This window comes from Puma concolor, chromosome C1, assembly GCF_028749965.1.
Source record: "Puma concolor isolate L17-30 chromosome C1, mPumCon1.1.hap2, whole genome shotgun sequence".
Taxonomy (NCBI): Eukaryota; Metazoa; Chordata; class Mammalia; order Carnivora; family Felidae; genus Puma; species Puma concolor.
In genome coordinates this window covers 140721397-140744987 of record NC_141674.1, presented here as the reverse complement: position 1 = coordinate 140744987, position 23591 = coordinate 140721397, and the positions used below count along the sequence as shown (strand labels likewise).

The window sequence follows — 23591 nt, the reverse complement described above, 5'->3', positions numbered from 1 at the left end:
AAAAATCTGAAGCATTAATATGTGCATATTCTAAATTCTCTAGCTGACTACCTTGCAACCAAACATTCCTGCGTACCTTCAGCCCCACATGCATTTTCTGCTACGACCAGACCAAGTGGGGTCTACTCCTTATCACTTAAATAGCCTCTGGCTAAAGCTTGACCCGCAGGATGATAATGAGTTCCAGCCACTAGAAGGTGAATTGGCTGGAAGGTATGGCAGTGGTTTTCTTTTTTTTTTTTTCCTCTCTTTTTCTTTTCTTTCTTTCTTTCTTTCTTTCTTTCTTTCTTTCTTTCTTTCTTTCTTTCTCTTTCTTTCTTTCTTTCTTTCTTTCTTTCTTTCTTTCTTTCAGACTTTATTTATTTATTTACTTATTGTAAGTTTATTTATTTATTTTGAGAGAGAGTGCAAGCTTCAGCCAGGTACGGGCAGAGAGAAAGAACCCAAGCAGGCTCCATGCCTTCAGCGCAGAGCCTGAGACGGGGCTTAAACTCCAGAACCGTGAGATCATGACCTGAGCGGAAATCCAGAGTCGGGTGCTTAACCAACTGAGGCACCCAGGTGTCCCAAGACTTTATTTTTAAGTAATCTCTATATCCAATGTGGGGCTTGAACTTACAACCCCAAGATCAAGAGTCACATGCTGTACCAACTGAGCCAGCAGGCACCCCTCACAGTGGTGTTAGCACAGAAAGGGGGTAAAAGAAGTGAGTCATGTCATGACACACGGAAGTAACTTGGACAAGCCAAACTCCTCTGGAAGCAATGCATACCAGAGTCGCATTGCACCCAGCTCTTTATTTTCAGCAAAAGACCATCTTTCATTGCATTATGTTAAGGCTGGTGATTTGGATTTTTGATTTGTGCTTCATTTCAATCTAACTCCTAAATCTGTTTTGACTTGATAGCTGCATAAGACTAAGTACAAGAGTATATACTGTTTTAAATTTGCTAATACTTAACTATAATAAAACAACTTAAACTCTGGCAAATATGTGAGAACTTTATCCCCTTAAAAGTATTCTATTTGCTATTCAAATCTGAGAAATAGTGGTCTTAATATAAGAAAGGGAAAGGAAGACCATTTTGCCTGGAAGCCTTTTAGAGAAGGGCCAAGGTATCAGCAGTGCCCCACTGGCGCCATCTGGTGGACACATTGGAACAAGCGCCCAATGGCTTGGCAAAGCACTGCCAGGAAAGGAAGCCCAATCCAGGACGCTCGGAACTAAGGAGCCGGACAAGTATTTAAAAGGTGTCCACATTAAGTGTGGGCCATGCATAAACACTCAGGACTGCCTCAGAAGTCTATTTCACACCTTATCTCTTCTCCCGCCCACAACCCCATTTCCCTGCCTCCCTCAGCTGATAACGGGGCTTCCTGCGAGAGAAAGCAGGCAGAGATGAGACCCATTCCACATCCCTGTCACCCCACTACCACCTACCAGCAACTGTCCTTTCTACTCTGCCTTCTCATCACCTCCACCTATGCTCCGGATGGCAGCACCTCTCAGGTAGCCAGTACTCTGTACCTGTAATTCTGGGGTCTCCTATGTTATCACTTCTCCCGCAGTGGCCTCTAGGGGAGCCCTGCTCTGGCTCTCAGCCACCCCGTCCTTTCCCAGGGGTCCAGCACAGGGTGGCCTTTGCCAGTCACAAACCAGGCCCCACCACTCCCAGACCCAAAGGCCCCAGTGGCCTTGCACACTCGGACTGCACCCTGAGCTGCCAGCCTGGCCTCTAAGGCCTCATTTATCTGTCCACTACCTTCTTCCCCAACAAACCCTGATTATGCAGGTCTCCGCATTCTCTGCGCTCCAGCCCCATCAGGCTTCCCAAGGTTCCCCAATACGCCAGCCATTCCCACCTTCCAGCCAGTGGCTGTGCCACTCTTCCCCAGTCACTGTGTGGCTGGTAATTGTCCTCAGTCAGTGCTCTGCTCAAATGTCACCCCCTCTTCTAAATAAGTGTCCCCATTTCCATTTCATTAACCTGCTCTTATTTTCTTCAGAACCTTACCACTATTTGAAGTTATCTCGTTTATTCACTATCTCCCTGCAAAAAAAGAGTAACACTGCACAAGACGTTGTAAAACCAAGTACGGAACAGGTTTTCCATGCCTGATCCCATTTTGCAGATGATGAAATTGAGGCTGAAAGATATCAAGTAACTTACCAACATCACGTGGAAATAAAGCCAAGGCCAGGGCTTGAACCCATGCATGTCCAGCCATCCCCGGATTCCATGTCCCATTTTGTGGTTTGAAAAAGATGTCCCCTCCCCTAGGCTGCCCCCCTGGATTTGAACTAGCTAAGATAAAAGCCAGCATTATCCCGAGTTCTGATTTCTACATGTTGGCATCTTTAGTTGCTCTGAAACTTTGGGCATAAACCAAAATACTCATTGTGACTATTTTCCTCGAAACCTGAAATGAAGCAGAAGGAAACCCCAGAGATACCCGGATGCTGCCCATGTATGAAAGGCTGTGGTGGCTTTAGCAAGAGGGCTGGGAAGAGTCAGCACCTGACATCATTTCTGCCTAGCACAGACACACTTCGGGATGAGCGTCCCAAAGATCAGGAAAGATCCTCTCAAAATGTTTTGATCCCAACTAAGCAATGAATTCCACATTTGCAATTAGGTTTTTAAAAAATGATTTTGCATTTTCTTACTTCCAATTTTAATTCCCCACTCCGTTGGTTACTATCCTTTTTTTTAACCTCTCCTGACAAATGCCCAGTCATTTTCTTAAAAATAGTCAATGTTCTTATTCATAACCTTTAGATGAATAAATGAGAATATCTTTAAAACACCTTACATCTGGTCAGAGCACCAGAGCTGACTCATGGGCCCTCCCCACTTAGCGGTCAGAACTTGGGGCCCGGGTGGGGCGCCTGGGTGGCTCAGTCGGTTTAGCGTCCAACTTCAGCTCAGGTCATGATTTTGCGGTTCATGGGTTCGAGCCCCACGTCGGGCTCTGTTCTGACAGCTTGCGCAGAGCCTGGAGTCTGCTTCAGATTCTGTGTCTCCCCTTCTCTCTCTGCCCCTCCCCTGCTTGCTCCTGTCTCTGTCTCTCAAAAATAAATAACTATATTATTTTTTTTAACTTTTTAACGTTTATTTATTATTGAGAGACAGAGAGAGAGAGACAGAGCGTGAGCAGGGGAGGGGCAGAGAGAGAGGGAGACAGAATCCAAAGCAGGCTCCAGACTGAGCCATCAGCACAGAGCCTGACGCGGGGCTCGAACTCACGAACCGCGAGATCGTGACCTGAGCCCAAGTCGGACCCTTAACCCACTGAGCCACCCAGGGGCCCCAATAAATAACTATATTAAAAAAAAAAAAAAGAACCTGGGGCCAGAGAGGGACTAAAAACTATTTTGTAACAACTACATGACTTAGAGATGACAGACCAACACTCATCAACCACCTGCTGTGCCCAGTATGCACTGCTTGCTACTCCAAACTACAGCTGACATTTTTATCAAGTACGTGCTATATGCCAAGCAGCTTAAGAAGCGTGACCTCATTTTGTCCTCATTTCAAGACCAATGATCCAGGGAAAGGATTCTTCCCATTTCATAGACGAAGAAACCAAATCAACTGAGGGTTACTGAGCGGAAGTAACGTAAAGAAGATAGGAGACCTGGGTGGCTCGGTCATTGTTAAACGTCCAACTCTGAATTTTGGCTCAGGTCATGATCTCATGGTTCTTGAGTCTGAGCCCCACACTGGGCTCTGCATTGACAGTGTGGAACCTGCTTGGGATTCTCTCTTTACTCTGTCTCTGCCCCTCCATCCCCACCCCCAAATAAATACATAAACCTTAAAAAAAAAAAAAAAAAAAAAAGGAGAAAGTAGAAGACCTAACGCTTGACCCAAGTCTCTTGTCCAAAGCCAGGCCCCTCTACCACACCAACATCCTGATAACCTGGAAGGGGGCCTACCTGTTTTGTGATGTGGAGAAAGTACCCAGCTACAGGAGTCGTAGGTACGGACAGAGTTGGTTAAGAAGGTTCCAGCTGCAGATGAAATAATCAAACTTGCCTACAACATTTTGAGTTACAGAATGCGATGAATCACCAGGAAGGGTGAGGACAGTGCTATTAGTTCAAAGGTCCTCAAAAGTGTTACCGGGCCTACCGCTTCTCAATTGCAAGCATAAGAGAGAACATCTGCTTGTACGTACCTTCCCCAAAACATGGGTCTGATGAACCTTTACGGGACTGCACGAGGCAAGTGGCTGTCCATTGCACCAGATCTGGACTCCAGAATCTCTGAGCCAGTATATTTATTAAGAGCTGGCTAGGACCCAAGCACATATCCCTCTCTGTGCTTACATTTTTAAAAAGTTTTTTAGTGTTTATTTATTTTTGAGAGAGAGACAGAGCGTGAGCAGGGGAGGAGCAGAGAGAGAGGAAGACACAGAATCCGAAGCAGGCTCCAGGCTCCGAGCTGTCAGCACAGAGCCCAACGCGGGGCTTGAACTCACGAACCGCGAGATCATGACCTGAGCCGAAGCGGGACACTGAACCGACTGAGCCACCCAGGCACCCCAACTCTGTGCTTACATGCCATGGGGTAATGTAATGTAATGTAGATATTACATGCAGCACAGCACTGCTGCATAGTAGGTGCTCAATAAATGCAGGTTCTGGTTGCTCACCCAACATCCACTGCCCTGTCCTCAGGTACAGAACACTACTCTTGCGTGGGGCAGTAAGTGACGTGCCACCTCAAAAATTACCCTTTTCCAGGCCTCTTGCCACTGCGCATGGCCGTGTGCCTCAGTTCCGGCCAGAGGGATGCAGGCATTAGTACAATGCAGACTTCAGGAAGGCTACTAAAGGAAGAGGACTCGGCTAGGAGGGCTGCTTCTGCCTCTTCCCAGCTTCCTCTCTGCTTGCTAACCATGGCATGTAGGCCTGAGAGCTGGACCAGGTGACCTTGAGGGAGGAGGGTACTTCTGAGGACAGTGAGTCTAAATTTAAAAGGCGAGCTTTCTGTAGTCACGGTAGAGTTCCCTTACCAGCCTCTGACAGGCCGCCCTCAAATTTTCTTAACGTGACAGAGAAATTAACTCCCATCCTGTATGTAAGCCACGGTTACTTCAGGATAGGAGTTCTCAAACTTTGGTGGCTAACAAAATCAGCTGGGGTACTTGGTAAACATGCAAAGGCCCAGGCCCTATGCTCCTTCAAGAAGCCTAGGTCCCTGGGGACCAGGTGATACTGACACCCTCCCACCCACCCAAGTTCCAGAACCACACTTTAGCTTTTCTATTCCAAGCTGCCTAATGTGGTCGTATAGCTCCCTTCAAGTGCCAACTACAACACCAGGAACATGCAGTCAAAAGCAATTTTATAACACCCGATTTTATTTTATTTGTGATTGAAAGTGATCGGATCTGAATGGGATGGCCCACTGCCAAGACCACTTCCCATCCACCTTTTAGGGTATGGCAGATGGTGGTGGACATGTTGCCCGCCCGTGGGCCCCCTTGGCCTTCCCTCCCTTTCCCTCATCTGACCAGTGCCTGTCCTGCTCCTTGGCATGCTGCCTGGGGCGGTGCAGGAGAAAGCTCTGGGTGCAGCCACCAAGCTCCTTCCTTGGAAGTTGTTGCATGAGGCTTAGCAATGCTGTCGTATCGCCTGAGAGAGGGCTCCAGCCCCATACATTCACTTTCTTCACCTTGATCCAAAAAGAGCTGGAGAGGACTCAATGCTCCCCTGCGTCGCCCTTGATCATGGTGGCTTAAGCCAGCTTCCTTAGTGAGGGCTCAGAATCCAAGGGCAACATTTGGAGATACTCTCTTCTATCCAGAGGTTACGGGTTTAAAGAGTTTTCCTAAACGCTTTTCTGGCCACCCAGCTGTCTGTCCGCCCAGCCCCACCCATGACCTCTTTCCTCTACCTCAAGTACAAAAACACAAGGTCTCTCCTTCTCTTTTCCAAAGCATATCACTTCTTGTTTGTTTGTTTGCTGCTAGAGCAATATCAAGCATGTGGATTGTAGGAACAGAAATTTCTAGACCACTGTCTCAAAGAAAAAAGTGGTCTGGACCTACCTAGCTATAAATTAGCACACTCTTAAAAACCCTATTTGTTGAGTTCAGATAGCAATTATAAAAATAGACTTTCTGTATCTGGCTCTTTCTTTATATTCAGCTCCTGCAACTTGAAGCAACCACCCACATCTGTCTGCTCTAGGCAAAAGCAGCTGACAAACAGGTACTGCCCTTTTGGATGCCAGCTGCACAGGGAAACCCCACAGACAAAAGAAAGCTCAGGTGAATCATTCACCACACCCTCGTCTATCCCCAGAGGGTCCCCGGCACCAGGTGGCCCTAGCTAAGAAGACCCTGAGGCTCCGAGCTGAGCTGAGGGCAGGTAAGCTGCGTCCCTAGGGTCTGCTCCAGGAGAGCTGAGCCTCTCACTATCACAGGTGCACATGGATGTTGCTGGGAGCCAGGCAGGGGCACAGATCTGCCCCAAACAGAAACCACCCAACACCAGGGACTCACTTCGCATTTATTTCTGGTAATGAGTGGAGTTTGAAGAGCCTCCTCCTCCCCCTCGGATGGCGTGGACGGCCGTTGGAGATGATGCTGGGTAGTGTCCAGGGCGGATGGGCTTGGCTGTATTCGACAGAAAGGACAGAACGTTCAGATTAGGCTTAAACAGCCATACTCAGATGCCCGTGGGTCACATGTGAAAACCGAGACCTACAATTTGCATCATTACAGTCCTTATCAATCACCACAGCTTTCTGAAAAGAGGATGTTTGCCCTCTTGATAGTGCAGTTAACTAATTTAGGGCGCCAGATGGTTAGGGGACGGAGAGAATTTATGTATCAATTATGTTAATTATGGCCGAGGAAACTTAGAAGGACTTTCCATTTTATCTGCGGCAGATCCGTAGGCACCCCTGGGGTTTTAAGGGCATCTGGGCAGCCCCTGAAACTTGATGCAGAAATCTGCCTATGATGCACTTCTCTGGCGACAAGATCCATAGTTTCCAGATTTACAAAGAGCGTAAAGTCCAAGAAAAGCAATAAAACACTAATCTAAGGTATGATCTTAAAACTAGAAACATGAAGTTGTTGGTGTGCAAAACAGCTGCACGGCAATATCTGATGGGAAATAATATCACATGTTATTGGAGGCATTTCAATGGAAGAAAAAAGCTCTCTAGAGCACATCCCTAAATCCAGTTTATGCCTGCGGCTCCATCCTGGGAACTATGACTTAGCAGCTACACCCTCTTCCCTGCATGGGCAAAATACCCAAACCCAAGCCCGGGAGGGGCTGGATGTCCAGGCCCCTTCCCCAGTTTGGAACCACAGCCAGCTCACCGATGCCAGGCCTGGCTCTTTCCAGGGCACTTCCAAACCTGCCCTTGCAAGTGGCTTTCCCTGAGGCTTCTGGTTCCATAGGGCCCCTTCACGGGCCCACCTGCTATAGGGCCTTTGGGCTTTGCTGAGAAATAGCCATACATTGCAGGACTTCTGAGAAAGTACCTCTGTTTACAGCCACAAACCTTTACCAACAGCCTAGGCTGGCCACCTTCTCTGCTCAGCTCAGCAGCTTTGAAGACCACAATGTACATGGCAATCTCTCAGTATAAGGAAGCAGGTGCCTGACATACCCATCCTCCCCGGATGAACGCAGGTGCCGGGAGGTGCCAGCTAGCCTAGGTCCTGCATGCCTGCCCACAGCCTTTCAGATGTTCTAGACAGACAGCCCAGAGCTCCATCGCTGCCTCGGAGCATCATCAGTGCTCCTGGGCGGCAGAGTCCTGCCTTCCATCAAGGGCCCTGGTGAGAGGCACACATACCAATCTGGGCTGAGTGGGCCCTCCTGGCCATATTCTTGGCTCGAACAGCCTCCTTGATGCGATCCACCTCCTGCTGGTAGCGCTTGCGGTCCCGCATGGCGTTCTCCTTGGCCTCCTTCAACGCGCTCTCCAGGGCCTTGACACGCTCCGCCGTGGCACGCAGCCGCTTCTCCAGCTTGGGCAGCTCACAGCGCAGGTCTGCATTGTCCCGGACCAGCTGCGGCGGGAAGGGATAGGGGTGACTTACCAGGGAGGCAAGGGGGCCGGCAGGAGGGGCAGACAGTGATACAAGGGCAGCTAGAAGCAGTCTCTGCAGCCAAACAACCAGCCCGCTAGGTCATCTTGGAAAGTCCATGTGACCACAAATGCTGGCAGCACCGACGGAAAATCAAGATCCCATACTCTGGGACTCCAATTTGCTACACACGGTTCATGGGTGCAAGGAAGTGGGGAGGGGGTGTAGGATGAAATTAAAAGCCATTTCCAGGCACAGGAAGCTTTCAGACTTGGGCAGGATTTACTTCCTCTTTTGTTTGAGTGGGTGGGGGAACTAGTGTAAGGAAAATTGACTAGTCAGATGCTAGCATATGGAAGCTGAGAAATGTAAACAAAGCAAATTCAAAAGCACCGGTGAAAGGCATGCATGTTCTAGAGCTCCCTGAAGGGCTCCTCCCTGCAGGACATGTTGTCTACACCAGCATGTGGTTTGGACCCCCTTAGCAACATATCCAAAGGCTAACAGGTAACTCCAGGGTACTTCTCATTTTTTCATTACCTAAGACCCTCAATTAAGAAGCAACAGGTGAGACTGGGGGCGTGTGGGGTGGTGTGGCCATAGACTGGTGGTTGACAGAGGGCAGGTGGGTGGGGGGATGGGTGAGACAGGTAAAGGGGATTGAGAATACACTTATCGTGAGGAGCACTGAGTAATGTATAGAATTGCTGAACTGATATACTGGACACCTGGAAGTAACAGAGCACTGTATTAAGTATACTGGAATTAAAAAAAATAAATGCATACAAATTTTTTTTTAAATAAAAAGATAATGAAGGAAAACAAAAAGAAGCAACAGGTTTGGCCCCAGGTGAAGAAAAGGTTCAAGAGTCAGTTCTATTATTTCCTGACATTGGACTTGCTAAGTCATCCAACCACCACAAGCCTCAGGTTTCTCACCCATAAAAAAGGATAGCATATAACAGGACCATTGTGGGAATCCCAGTGGATCAAGAAAAGTTTAGAAAATCAGAAAGTGCTAACGAAGGTTACCTATCCCGAGTCCACACCTGCATTCTTTAACCCCATAGGCAAACCAGCAGCTCCAGAGTAGATTTTTAAAACATATTCATTGAATTCATAAATAAAATAATTAATCTCAGAGCCCTATTTCAAATTCCCTTGCAGTTTCTGCTTTTATATTTCTCATCAACAATTTGCATGAGTGACTTCAACCATGTAGAATCTGCCGTCCTCCCTTTGGGGAAAAATGCCACCATCAGTAATATCAAAGAGGACTTAAGTCAAAGAGAGATGACATCACCTTATCCATGTGGTCTAACAAGTTGGACTGTTTTTATCATAGCCCAAATCTTTAGGATTTAGGAAAAACATGAACATTCCAGCATTTATACAGAGAGAAGACAACCGCCTAGATCACCAGTAGGCTTGGCCGTGAACTTTGCTGTCCCTCTAGACAAAGTCCAGAGCATCGTAAGAACCTGACAGGGTGCTCAATAAATAGGGTGACAGAGCAGAGAGAAAATGAATTAAGTTACTTCTAGTCCTAGTCTGTTTCCTCATCTGTAAAAAAACAAGGGGCCTGAACCAGCTCCATGGCATTCACTTGACATTCTGTGCAGCCTGTAGGTCCAACGCTGGGACTGGAGACAGGATAGAAAGACAGGGTTCTGAACACCCCACCTCCCAAGGCCCAAGAGCTCAAACTCAATTCCTTCCATTTGCCTTTGACAAAAGAATTTTATATATAAGGGAAGTCACTGAAGACTAAAGGACTTCAAGTCTGGCACTAATGTCTTGTGGTGACAGAGTCCCTTAGCCTTCGATGTCAGAGCCTTCTCCCAGAACTGCGGCCACATCTTTCCAGGAGAATACGAGAAGCAGAAGGAAGCTGGCACGACTCTCCTACCTGTTTGTGAACCTTCGTGAGCTGCTCCAGGTTATTTTCCAGGAAGGAAATTTTCTGCTTCTGGGCAGCACTGCCCCCTCCATCATCGTTGTCCAGCTCTACACTCTGCACCAACATGAGGGGTCAGCGGGCAGGCCAGCACACTGCCCGCCCGCAGCCCCAGCATAAGGTGGACAACACTCTAAATCTTCTTTAAAGAAAACAAAAAACAAAAAAACAACCCCAATCCCACCAAAGGTTATTCTGAAAGTGAAAATAAAAAGAGGTTCTGAAAGCTGAGACTCAATGACCTTCCCAATTAATTTCCTTGCTCCGTGTCAAGGGTTTCACGAGTGTTATATTTTAGAGAACTGAAAAACAAAACAAAACAAAACCTCCAATCTTCCTTTGAAAGATACAGATTAGCCCTGTGAGATTCACCTCTCTCTTCTTGCAGGTGAGCAAATAGACTTTTCTTTTTCAAAAGAACTGTTCCAAAACTCATAAGAAGAAGCAGTATGAAGATATAAACCCAAGACCGAAATTTAATTTCAAATATCCCAACTGAGATAAGTCAGTAAGCTGAGGGCAATTGTATGTGGTCCTGCTGGGAAGTCTCAATGGCCTGTGCTTATCGCCTGAGCTTCCGATTCCATGAAATTACTTAATGAATCTACTTCAAACTAGTCATGGCATCTGAGCATGGCATCTGCTGGAAAAACTCTGGAAATTCAACAGATCTTAAGATTGACAGAAACCTCCCTCCCGGCAGGGCCACGCTCAGTGGTCAGATAAGTTGAGAAACACATGTATAAGCACATCTTGGAGCCCAAAATGGTGAGACATGCTTGTGCCATCTGATGATGGACAAGACCACCATCCCTCCTTCTTCTGAGAGGTAACAGCTGTACATGCATCTCAGACCCGTGTCTCTTCCATCTATATCCAGGGTTCTCAAATTTCACCCAGAGGGAAATTAAACTCAGATTCGGTTTATTAAAACTCAGATTGCTATGCCCCAGCCCCAGTCTCTGCTTCAGTGGACCTGAGGTGCGTCTGAGAACCTGAGAATCTAGCAAGCATCCTGGTGATGCCAAGGCTGCTGGCCAGATGATCACACTTTGAGAGTCACTGGTCTAATAAAACTAGGTCCTTCCTCGAGAGTTTTACATCATGAAATCAGGGAAGTCTGATCTTAAGCTTCCTTGGACCCCCTCCTCCCTCTCACTAAGCCTTTTCAGATCTTGCCTAACCTCCCCAGTCTCCTTTTCTGTCCCCTGTGCTCTGGCCTCTCCTGCCTACCTGGTCCAGGTCTGACAGTCATTTCTATTTTGATGCCTGTGGTCACTACCTACCTGCCCCGCCACTGCCATTCAGCCCTTGGACTCTCCTATCAGGCTCTGCCTTCCTTTGTTTCCATTTGCAGGTCCCCAAACTCGCTAGAACCAAGTTGTCAGAGGCCACGGCAGATTCATGCTCTGAGCCTCAGCTGGACGCTCACACCGCTGCTCAGCAATCCTTTCACTCATCCCTGACAAATTGCTCCACGCTGCTGGCACCTGCTCTAGGCTCTGTGGCCTCGCCATTCCTTCTCTTCCTTCTCCATTGAGGACTGAGCCTCCACATTAACTGAGAAGATCGATGCATCATTGGATGCATCTTTCCACTGTTATGCATTTTCCTGCAAATGTCTCCCATCTTGACTTCTCCACTACTCCTCTCTGGGAGACTATATCCCTTCCCCTTATACCAAGCCCAATATGTCCATCTGTGCTATTAATTCCTTCCCTCTCAGATCTGACCCCATGAATCACTTCCTCTTTGCTTATATATTTCACCTCTTTCCCTTGGCTCCTTCACAGACACATGTGCGCGCGCACACACACACACACACACACACACACACACACTTTCAAATACACCTTCCTTCCGTCCTACTGCACATCTGCATATGGACCATTGCTCCTCTTCCATCACGTTTAAACATTTTTAAAGAGCAGTCCCCTCACTGCTGCCACCTCTCCCTCCTTCCTGAAACTTCCGCAAGCTGCTGTGGGATCTGCTATACAGTGACTCCCCGAGATCGCCATGTGAGGTGTGAGGATCAAAGAGGCCCAGATTCAGAAGTCACACAGAGCTGGATTCAATCCTACCTCCGGCTCTTCCAGCTATGTGACCTTGGGCAAGTTCTTTAACCTCGGAGCCTGTCTCCACTAACAAGAGAACAGTAAGAACCACTTACACCAGTGTCGAGAAGAACAAATTAGACACACGTCAGGGTGCTTCACACACTCTGACCTAGCCCCTCATGGCCTCATCACAGGCAAACAGGGTGCTCTCGCCTCCAACTGCTACAGGTTTCTGGCATTGCTCACCGGGCTTTGGGGCAACTCTGCCTGATAAGACCCCTCTGGATTTTCCCCGCATCATGCACAGCAGCTCTCACACTGCGGCCAGGTAAATATGTGCTCGTTTGAAATGAGGGCCAGGGAGAGGATTATAACTTCCTTTTACTAAGAAGAAAAAAATCAGATGGAAAAATATTCCCAAGTTTTTTGTTTTTTTTGGTTTTGGTTTTGATTTTGGTTTTTGTTTGTTTGTTTGTTTGTTTTGTTTTGCCTCTGGTACATTCTTTTAATACATTCTCTGGCTTGAAGTCATTCATTTTTAAGCATAACCAGCCCCAATTTAAGGAAGTGATGTTTCAACTGAAAATGATTCTTTCTGGCCATCTTTTCTTTTCTTCTCAGTCCTGTTCACACAAAAGAGAACTCACCTTCTTGACCCGGGCAGTCAGATCCTGGACAAAGAGTTTCCGGAGGTTATGAAGAGTCTGCAATTCTCGAGACTGGAAGAGAAGATTGTTAAAATGCCACTTAGGTGGTGGGGGAAACAGTGAATTCGTGACGGATTTGGTGCCACACCATCAACATCTGGTTGACCCAATGACCCAGACCTTTCCATACATGCTCTATGAGTCCGCCAGTAAGGCCACAGCGCTCCCACACTTCCCTGACTTTCTCACCAGCTGTGTCTACCCCCTTAACTGTCTCAAGAGCATCTCAAGGGCCAGAGACGGGAACTCAAACAATGAAATGTAAACTAGAACAAAGCCTACTCATTTGCTGAGTTCTAAATAGCACTTTTTCTCTCCCCTCAAAAACAAAAGTTAAAAGGCTTTCTCATGGGTAAGGTCCTTTGGCACAGGCCATGATTCCACGGTTTGAGGTTGAGCCCTACGTCAGACTCTCTGCTGTCAGTGCAGACCTGCTTCAAATCCTCTGTCTCCTTCTCTCTCTGCCCCTCCCCTGCTTGGACTCTCTCTAAACAAACAAACAAACAAACATTAAAAAAAAAAAGTTTTCTCATGTGCCACCTGGGTGGCTCAGTCAGTTAAGCGTCTGACTTCCGCTCAGGTCATGATCTCACGGTTTGTGGGTTCGAGCCCCACATCAGGCTCTGCCCTGACAGCACGAAGCCTGCTGGGGATTCTTTGTCTTTCTCCCTATCTTCCCCTCCCTCACTTGTTCTCTTTCTCTCTTAAACAAACAAACAAACAAACAATCTTAAAAAAAAAAGTTTTCTCCCCAAAATTCCTAATAGGCTGCATTGTACCAGAAGGGACTCCTTTTTTCCTCTAGTTTATCACATACACATTATACAAAACGCCAGTGTAAAAGGAAAGTTACCCACAACCTCTCCCATCCTAACTGACGTTTTTCATGCTTCCACACCCCTTGCTGGTCTCAGTTCATGTTCGTTTGCTTTACATCACGGAGCTCATGGATGAAGCAGGTGGTGGGCCTTTTATCCACGTGACCCTGGGCAACTTACCTAACCTTCTTGTGCCTTAGTTTTCTTATTTGTACAATGAGGATAAATATACTAGTTGCCTCACAGTTGTCAGGATTAAATGTGATAATCCTTATAAAACTTTTACAACAGTTCTGGCACATCGTAATGGTCAGTAAACACTAGTTAGTATTAACTTACTGATGCATCATATTTGACATCCATTTCTTCAGTAGGCTTTTATCGTATACTTTTGTTACTGTTTCCCTCTGTTGTTATAATATTGTTATGTTGTAATTAACTTCTTGGGGGTATTTTTTTTCTTCATTTTGAATTATTTTCTACAAATGAGTCCTTAGGAACTAGACTGCTAAGACAAGGGTGTGAGTCAAACCTGGTGACCTTTGTTAACAAGATCAGAATATCACGCTATTTACTTTCATTTAATTCTCCATATATTTACTACAGGAGATATGATTAGTTCCTTGCAAAATATTTTCCTATAAGGGAGGAGAGAGATAAACTTACATTTATACTTTTTAATTTGTCTAAGTTGACTTAACACAGAATGTCAAGGGATGCAGCTCACACATGCTCACAGAAAAAAAAGAAACAGGCCATATTAAAGAAAAAAAAATTTTTTTAAAAAGGTGGCGGGGGGTTGCCTGGTGACTCAGTTGGTTGAGCGTCCGACTTCGGCTCAGGTCATGATCTCGCGGTTCATGAGTTCAAGCCCTGTGTCAGGCTCTGTGCTGACAACTCAGAGCCTGGAGACTGCTTTGGATTCTGTGTCTCCCTCTCTCTGCCCCTCCCTCCTCTCAAAAATAAATAAACATTATAAAATTTTTTTAAAAAAGAAACAGGCCATAAAGACACAAAAACACTAAGTTTCTTGGAATAACAGTTCTGTGTTAATTTAAGGTCTTTTTGCTGGGTCCAAGTCTGCAATTCTGTGTTGAAATAAGCAGCAGCTGAAGTCAATTCCTTCCTCAGATGTGGCAAATTCCTTTCTGCAGGAAGCCAAGCACGCCTGTTATTCTGGATGCAATGCCCATCGGACCTGTCCAAGGCTTAGCCACCTTCCAGCACAGGCACAGGGGCACAGCTCAGAGCCCACGTTTATGCAGACACTGTTTCAGGCCCCTGCCCACAGAGCTCAGACCCCCAGCCCCTGTTCTGTACGCTCTCTCTGCTGCTTCAGGGATTTTATTCCTGGCTGAACTGTAATCACAGCAAATATTTTCCATAAAAAAAAGCCATCACACCAAAGGGAAATGGGAAGAGAAGACACGGGGGCCTTGTCAAAGGGCCAGACATTTCTTTGGGGCTTAAGTACCAAATACTATGGAGTCCTGAGTTTGGCAACTGTATCTCATTTTTGTTTGCTCTTAGGTGAATTCAGCAGTTCAGGAGGGGCAGGTACAAGGAACAGGCTTCAAGATGTTTAAAATATAAAATATGCTACAAGATGGGGCACCTGGGTGGCTCAGTCAGTTAAGCATCTGACTTCAGGTCGGGTCACGATCTCATGGTTTGTGGGTTCAAGCCCCATGTCGGGCTCTGTACTGACAGCTTGGAGCCTGGAGCCCACTTTGGATTCTGCGTCTCCATCTCTCTACCCCTCCCCTGCTCGACTCTATCTCTCTCTCAAAAATAAATAAGCATGAAAAAAAAATTTTTTAAATAGTTTACAAGTTGCGCATTTAAGCTTAGGCAGCTATCATTTGGCTTTCCTGCAGCAATGAATTTTCCACCAGCAGATTATCATTTCCTCACTCTACCTGACTCCCTTCTTTCAAATTGTCCATGTTACAGGCTGCTGCCCTCTGTGTAAAAGTTACAGGCTTAGCTTCCTGTCACGGGGGACAGTGAGGGCGAGACCAGAGAGGCAAAAACACAAGGCCCATCAACACAGCAAGAGAGGACCAGCCCCGAAGCCCCATGGCTGCCTCAACATCTTCCAATGTCATCTGCTGGAGTGGGCCTCACACTCCTACCCCTGGACAGCAGGTTCCACCCCCCAGCTTGCCCAAATACTCAAGCCAGCAGAGGCCTTGAGCTAAGGAGAATTCTAGGAAGGTCAATCAAGGGCAGCGAGCCTGTTCCTGAAGAACAGTTACAGTTTAGGGAAGGTTCTGAGGGCAGGTTAAGTGACAAGATGCCATGAGGTTCCAGTTTGGGGTTTAAAACGTGAATGTGCGTAATGTGTGTGATGTGAGTGCTGAGTGAGAGCAAGAGAGAAGAGCCACATGGGTGAGTGTGAGGGTGGGAGGGGCCAGCACGCGAGGAAGTGCACAGACACGAGAACATGGAAGTGAATGCCCGTGAGTGTGAGGAAGGGACTGCAGACTGTGGGGTGTGAGCATGCGCCAGAGTGCACGAGAGGACAAGTGACTTTGCACGAGTGTGAGTGTGACCGTGAGAGAGCACCTGTGGGAGGGCATGAAGGGCAGGTATGGCAGGTGAGCGAGTGGGGCAGGGGCAGTTCACGGGTGGAAAGGAAAAAGGTACTGAAACGTCACTTATATCTGGCTAGTGGGAATACGGTACCATTTTAAAGTTCCATATTTTCCTGAATTTTTACAATCATCTATAACTGTGAGTATCACTTCTGCAATTTCACAGCTTCATTTCAGTCTCCCCCACAGCCAGCAGCCCCATCTACCATCTTCTCCACCATGCTGGAAAGGCCCAAGATCCTTTGCATACAGTCATCTTACTTCTGTCCTGAGTGGACTGCACCAGGACTTCTGTCCTGAGTCCCTCCACCTGGCTTTAAGGGGCAACTAACATCAACTCAGAAGCCAGAGTGCAGAACGAGGCCCAGCCCTACAGCCTAGCGTCACTAGATTCTTGGAGATAGGCACAATACCACATAAATTCACATGACACATGAGTGGAATCAAAATGTATGACTTTATCTGAACAATTGTATCTAAATGACCGGACATGTTTTCACCAAACTGAGAGCCTAGGTTGGGATGGTCTGTCTTCAAACACAGGCTGTGTGTGGCACTTCAAAGGCCTCTCGAGGGCCCTCAGAGCAGCTGAAATGGAAGTCAACCAGTGGAGACAAACGTCACGAATTCAGATGCAGGATGAAGAAAAACAACCAGGATTTCAAATAATAAGCCCTTCTGATCTGTCACTCTTTTACCCCAAACCCTGCAAGTCTCAAGTCCCTTCCCAGCTTACACCTGCTCTCGCCTTGACCTCTCTGTGCCCACCTCCTAGCTCCTCCTTGCTTCACTGACCTCCCTGCTGTCACTCCAAAACACCAGGCACGGGCTCACCTCAGGGCCGTGGCATGGGCTATTGCCTATGCCTGGAAGGCCCTTCCAGTCTTGCCCTTTCACCTGCTTCAAGTTCCTACTCAAAAGTCACCTTCTCATGGGACCACTGCCAGCAACCACCCTGTGTACTTTCCAGAACCATTTAATGGAGGTCATGATTTCCTCCCTTATTATTCACTATCTGTCTTCCCCATCAGCCGAAGGTAAGCTTCACAAGTGCCAGAATCTTATCTTTGTCATTTATTGATGCAACCCAACCACCTAGAAGAATGCCAGCCCTTAGTAGGTGCTCTTGAATGTTGAATGGAAAAAAAGCTATAGTGTGCAAAACCTGTAAACTTGCAGTCATTGATTTGCAAGTCAGTTTCATTCTCACTCAGGGTCTGCATGGTCACAGCACTAAGCATGGATGGATGGACTGATGGACAGACAGACGGACTGACAGACTGATGGTTAATCATTGTGTCAAAAGCTGGGGAATAAATTCTACAATTCTCACTTTTCCACACAATGTTCTTTCTAAATGGAATGTCTAAATATATGGAATTTGCCTAAATGTTTTGTCTAAGATGGTATGTGAGAAAGGTGGGCACAGGTGATATTTTAGAATAAATAAACGCAACAAATCACAAACTCATCAGGTCTCTGAGACGACAGTGAGTTGGGAAACATGTTGACATACCACTGTCTCCTCCAGCCCCTTGAGGTCCTCTCTGGCTTGTTCCCTTTTATCATTGAGCAATCTAAAACAAAAAACAAAACCAAACAAAAAAAGGAATTATGAACCAGCAAAAGGGCATCAGAGATTTCCATTTGCACCTACGGATAAATCAACAAAACAAACCAATGCACACAAACAGCCTTGGCCCAACCTAACCGTAATATTTAGGAATCTGAATCACGGACGCAGGCTTGCAGAGACCCCGCGGGGAGGAGAGAAAGCCGGGGAAACATTTGAAGCACACTCACAAGAGCTTCTCCAGCTTCATTTCCCTCTCTTGGTCTTCCACTTTCAGCTTGTTATAATCAGAACTGAGCTTCTCCTGCTCTAGCTGCAGCTTCTGATTCAAACTGAAATTGAGAGGAAAAAGCAATACAGTCCACATTAGTCTGAAATTCCGAGTCACCCAGCCGAAGACATGGTTCTGTTCCAACCCCATTAGTTCTGAGCAATAAAGGCGGCAATTCTAGAGGATTTTGAGGGATCAGAGAACAACCTCACAGCTTCCTCCCTGCCGAAGTGGAAACTAATTTCTGGGAACATCTCAGAGGCATGAAACATAAGGCTTTGAGAATATATTTATAGTTGGCTTGTGCAAGAGCTTTGGGGGGAAAATAATGAGATAGGAAAAGGGCCGATATTTTAAAAACAGAGAAAGACAGCACAGTCAGAAGAATTCTGCTTTGTCTGCCCTACAGATGGCATGCACTCACTCGGGAAACCTTATTTGGCCATTTCAACCTTCCTTGCCTCTCTAGTCCGATGATCTGAGAACATTTTCTAAGTCCAAATTCCTGGCTGACACAGGTACAGTTGTGTGAAGTCTTCAAGGAGTGGGTACAGAGAGAGAAAAATACAAAGAAAGCCCAGGGGCTGCTGCAAAAGGGAAACTCGCCATCTGGTTGGGGGCACTTTGTCAACATTTGCATGCAGTATTTACAAAATCTTTTGTATGGCCAGGCCTGTGCACCTGTAAAGGAACAGACTCTACACTATCTGAAGGAAAAACTCAGAGTCTGCTTGAAAGGCACAGGCCAACAAAACTTCTACACCTACTGACTAACTCATTTACCAACCCTCCCTCTTCCCTCCTTCCTTCCCTCCTTCCTTCCCTCCTTCCTTTCCCCTTCCAGTTAAACATGTCAAGGGTGATTAATCAGAATAAAGAACACAGGACATGCTTGAAGGGGAAAGAACAACCTGAATAATAGCACGGGGATGGTTCAAAACGAGGAGAGGAAAGACGACACGAAATGCTTGCCTTCGGTAGACACTGTGCCAGGATCACAACACTTACACTTTGCTTCGTTACCATTCTCCTCTTTTAAAATGCAAATACGCTGTGTGAGCAGCTTGCAGACACTGAAGAGCGATTTGGATCAGTAGCCTGGAGAATTAAACTCTAACTTCAGTTTGGTTCCTACTTAGTAGTGTGACCCTAAGTAACTCATTTAACCTTGACTCCCACATAGAAATCTGGCTCTTCATCTACAGAAAGCGGGAGTGGAAGGAGCCTTTAGTCTATATCTTGGGGGCAATGAGCAGGGGGCAGGGGGCGGGGGAGGTGTTAGCGAATGGAAATGTATTTCAGCATAACTGGTTTTCTTTGTTTTCCTGCATCTTTTATTTGTGGCATTTAACAATGTTATTCTAGGGGTACCTGGTTGGTTCAGTCGGTCAGACATCCAACTCTTGATTATGGCTCAGGTCATGATTTCGAGGTCGTGAGATCAAGCCCCGTGTCGGGCTCTACACTGAGTATGGAGCCTGCTTGGGATTTTCTCTTTCTCCCTCTCTCTCTGCCCTGCCTCATTTGTGTGCTTGCTCTCTCTCTCTCTTTCTCTCTCAAAATAAACATTAAATAAATAAATAAGTAAACAAACAAACAAACAAATAAAAATATTATTCTGCCAAGGGGTTCAAAGATTGCCAAGGGACTCACTGTGCAAAAATGTTAAGAACCCTCAAGGAGAGGATCCTGAAAGTACTTCCCAGCTTGGTGACTTGTTTTGACAATGAGACAGGAAGGTAAGAGAGGAAGAGGGGAGAGATCATTATGGAGCAGGGGTTCTTCAGTGGCCATCTCAGGACAGGAAAATGGCCCTGAAGGGGGGGGGGGGTGTCCCCAGAGACAAGCTGCAATGAAGCCATTCTGGCAAATGCCACAGGTCCACGAGCACAGACACCGGTCCCTACAAAGTGTGCACATGTGACCAGGTGGCTCAGGGTTGTGCAGGGTGCATTTATGAGTTCGGGTGAGGAGGCAGCAGGAGCTGACTATCTTTTCTGGAGGATTTATTAACCTATCAGAACTCCAGACTCAGGACCAACTGAGGGTTTTTTTAAATATGTTTTTTCATACAGATGGTGTTTCCGCCTATGAGGGCAGCTGAGTCACCAACATGACCCCAGCTCCTCGGGCACGAGGAAGGACGGCTGCACCCGCCTGCCACCTGCCCCAGCAGAGCCCCCCGAGGCTCAGCTCCAGATGGGAAAACAGACGTCGGAAGCCGCGTGTGTAGCCCACTGCGGCCCAGGGCAGAGCCCAAGGCCCACAGGGCGAGGCGAGCAGACCTCGGCTCAAAGCCGCATCCTTCCAGGCTGGCCGAAGACGCCATGCCTGCCCCCACATCCCAAGAGCCCCTGAGCCGACTCACTCCCGCATCTCATCGATGATTTTCTGCTTCTCCTCGATCTCATCTCGAAGTCTGGACAGCTGCTTCTGGTGAGCTTCCCGGTGACTCTCCATCTGCTGCTCCAGCGCCTTCTGCGAGCCAGGCCAGCAGAGATGTGTCATCCACTCGTTGGCTCACAGCCCACACTATGACAAGCCCTGGATTGCTTCTGCCTCCTACCCTACATCCCTCGGCTGTCAGGTCCCAAAACTGGGGCCGCCAGAACCCGCCTTGTCGTACTGGCACAACAAAACCCAAAGATCTATCATAAAACAGAGTGGGCCCTGGGAGCAAATCAGTCCATCAATTAAATAAAAAGCTTTATCCGTGACCTTCTACAGCTCACCAGGCTACATGGCTTCTCTAGCCAGGTCAGAGGGCATGGACCTCTGACTACTCAGGTGACCTCAGACAAGCCATGTAACCTGTGTGAGCTACACTGCCTCATCTGTAAAATTTAGATAATTGCCCCAGTCCTGCCCACTGCACAGATTTGTGGTGATGTTCAAAGGAGAGCTCTTCACCAAAGCCATATGAAACCAGGAGAGGGGCCCATCAAGGTGAGCCTGGGGCAGGATCATACCACGGGCACTGTTTTGACTATGGGCTCACATGCAAAGGGACTAGTAGTCTGCCTAAAATGAAGTAAAACTCAACATTTTCTCATATCTCACTTTATTCACCTAAAAATCTTATTTCCCAGTCATTCATCCTACATTTTCCTTCACTACTTTACATGTGACCAAACATAAAGATCTCTATGTATAAGATGGAAACTCAAATTTGGAGTGCTTCTTTTAAAAAGTCAAGGAGAGGGGGCATTTGGATGGCTCAGCGGGTTGAGCATCTGACTTTGGCTCAGGTCATGATCTTGCAGTTTGTGAGTTCGAGCCCCACTATGGACTTGCCGCTGTCAGCACAGAGCCCGCTTTGGATCCTCTGCCCCCCTCCCCTCTCTCCCTGCCCATCCCCTACTTGCACTCTCCTGAAAATAAAATCAATATTCAAAAAAAATGAGAAAATAAAAATGTCAAGAGGAGAAATGTTTTCTTTCATTCAAAGAAAGGGCAAACACTTCAGAAGTTAACCTCAACAGTGTGGCCCATGTAGGGACTGGGGGCTGGAGAGGGGAGGCGGGTTCTGCTCTTTCCTTCTGCACCAGGAACGGGGAAGGAACACGTACCAAAGCAACGTGGCTATTACTACGGACTTCGTGGGGTTTCTGGACACTCCACCTCTATCTCAGTCCTACGCCGGGCCACGCCGTGAGAACAGCTGCAACTGCCCGGCATCGGCACCCCCACTCCCCTCCCCCTCCCGCACTGCCGCACACATCTCTGAAGGAGACAGAGTTCCCTAGAACAAGAAAGTGCGGTCCGAATGCGTGCTGGGCTCCATGGGAGGGGTGGCATACACACCTTCATTTCCTCAGCGTCCTGCAGTCGGGTCAGGTGTTCCTTTTCCTTATCCTGGAAGCTGACTTCGTGCATTTTTTCTGTTTTGAATTTTAAATGATGATTTAAGATTTAACTGGTAGGACTCACATCCAAAAGTTAAAAAAAAAAAAAAAAAACTTAAAAGAAAAAAGATAAAAAAAAAAAAGGAAGAATGGCCACAGAGTGAAACGTGAGCTTACATCACCGACTACACCCCATGGTATGTATCCAAGACTGGGAGGAGGACTTCTGGCTGAGGAGGGCTCCAGCAGGAGGGGCGACTGTCGGGGACAGGTGCTAACTTGGAGTGGGCCACTCTAGGTCAGAACCAACCTGGCCGGTTATGACCTCACACCTCAGACAACCGGTCCCCACCTGGCCTCGGTGAGCAAGCCCCGAGGCAGTACACATTAACCTGCTATGTAGATCACAAAGCACCATGTGAATGTTAGTGGCATTTGGATTCATGACACTATTAGAGTTCCAGAAAGAGCTAATTTACCTCCCATGGGTAAGCTGTTTATTCTCTAAAAATCTAGAGCAGGTAAACATAATCTAAGGCTAAGAAGAGAGAAATAGAAATATAAAGTAATACTCTCCAGATTAAACAGGAAAGCCCCATATTTGGGGCAGGGCTGCTGCATGGCACACCCCAGGGGGAGCCAGCCCAGCCTATTCTTGCTTTTAGGAGCACTCCCTGAGCATACCATGGCAGGCTGAGGTGGGATGGCGGGCAGGAGCAAAATGGTTTAAAACAGTGACTTTCAAGTCATTATGCTTTCTATCTAGTCTGCTCCACTTTATTTCAGATCTTCTCACCCCTGTTTTATTTCTACTCAGTGGCCCCACTGCAGAAGTCATTTACAGGAGAGAACAGTTCTTTTCTGTGTGAAGTCTTAGGGGGAACACTCTGTCTCTAACATTCATCCATTATCACATGAAGAAAACATTACAAGGTCATAGCGGGGGTGAGGATGTTCTTGATCTTTTTAAATTTGCCTTGGCATTTGAAAAAAGTGTATTTACTGAGCAAGTGACTATATTAACAATAAGGGAAATAAACACAGGGTAGCATCATCACCAATCCTATTACCCTATCAAAACCATTTTCGTTTTAAATATTAATCCACAGGCCTTGGAACACAAGCATCCATTGATTCCTACATGCTATAACCACAGTGAAGATAAGATTGCATATTATGATCTTTACTTAATTTAAGGATGCATCGTAAGCATGGCTGTACAGCCTCCACATACTTCACCCCCAATACATGTTCTGTTAAAAAACATACCGTAGCTCAATTAACTGTTGGGCATTTAGGTGGCTTCCTGTCCTTTCCTTTTCTTTCCCCCCAACTAATACAAGGAATTCTGCAATGAATATTTGAGATATGAGGATCAAAAGGTGTAAAAAGTGTTACGATTATTAATATTTGTTTTCAAAATGCTTTCCTAAAAGGACTAACAATTTTCATTGCAGCTCATAGTACGTGTGGTCCATTTCACTGCAATGCATACATTCTTAATCCTGTTCTGGCTTCTGCATTTCTAGTTACCTCTCTTGAATGTTTCTATGTATTCATATCTTTTGAGTGTTTCCTATGTGTCAGGCACTTCCCTAAGCAAAGAGTATCAGAAGGCTGCCTGGCAAAGGGAAGAGCTTGTTCATAGGATAAAGGTAAAGGTAGCCATTGGTGGAAATTCAGACCTTATGTTAA

General features: G+C 46.8%; 1 protein-coding gene across 1 annotated transcript in view; it reads right to left on the bottom strand.

The window, feature by feature from the left end:
* The window catches only part of KIF5C (kinesin family member 5C), a 164003-nt gene that overhangs the window by 18258 nt on the left and 122154 nt on the right, over positions 1-23591 (bottom strand). The window contains exons 18-25 of the mRNA XM_025912817.2: positions 21856-21932; positions 20420-20529; positions 18011-18112; positions 17724-17784; positions 12733-12804; positions 9978-10082; positions 7834-8050; positions 6521-6634 (exon numbers count right to left, since the gene is read on the bottom strand). Of these exons, the coding sequence (XP_025768602.1) occupies positions 6528-6634; positions 7834-8050; positions 9978-10082; positions 12733-12804; positions 17724-17784; positions 18011-18112; positions 20420-20529; positions 21856-21932 (851 nt within the window). The 3' untranslated portion in view covers positions 6521-6527. The remainder of the gene's footprint in view (positions 1-6520; positions 6635-7833; positions 8051-9977; positions 10083-12732; positions 12805-17723; positions 17785-18010; positions 18113-20419; positions 20530-21855; positions 21933-23591) is intronic.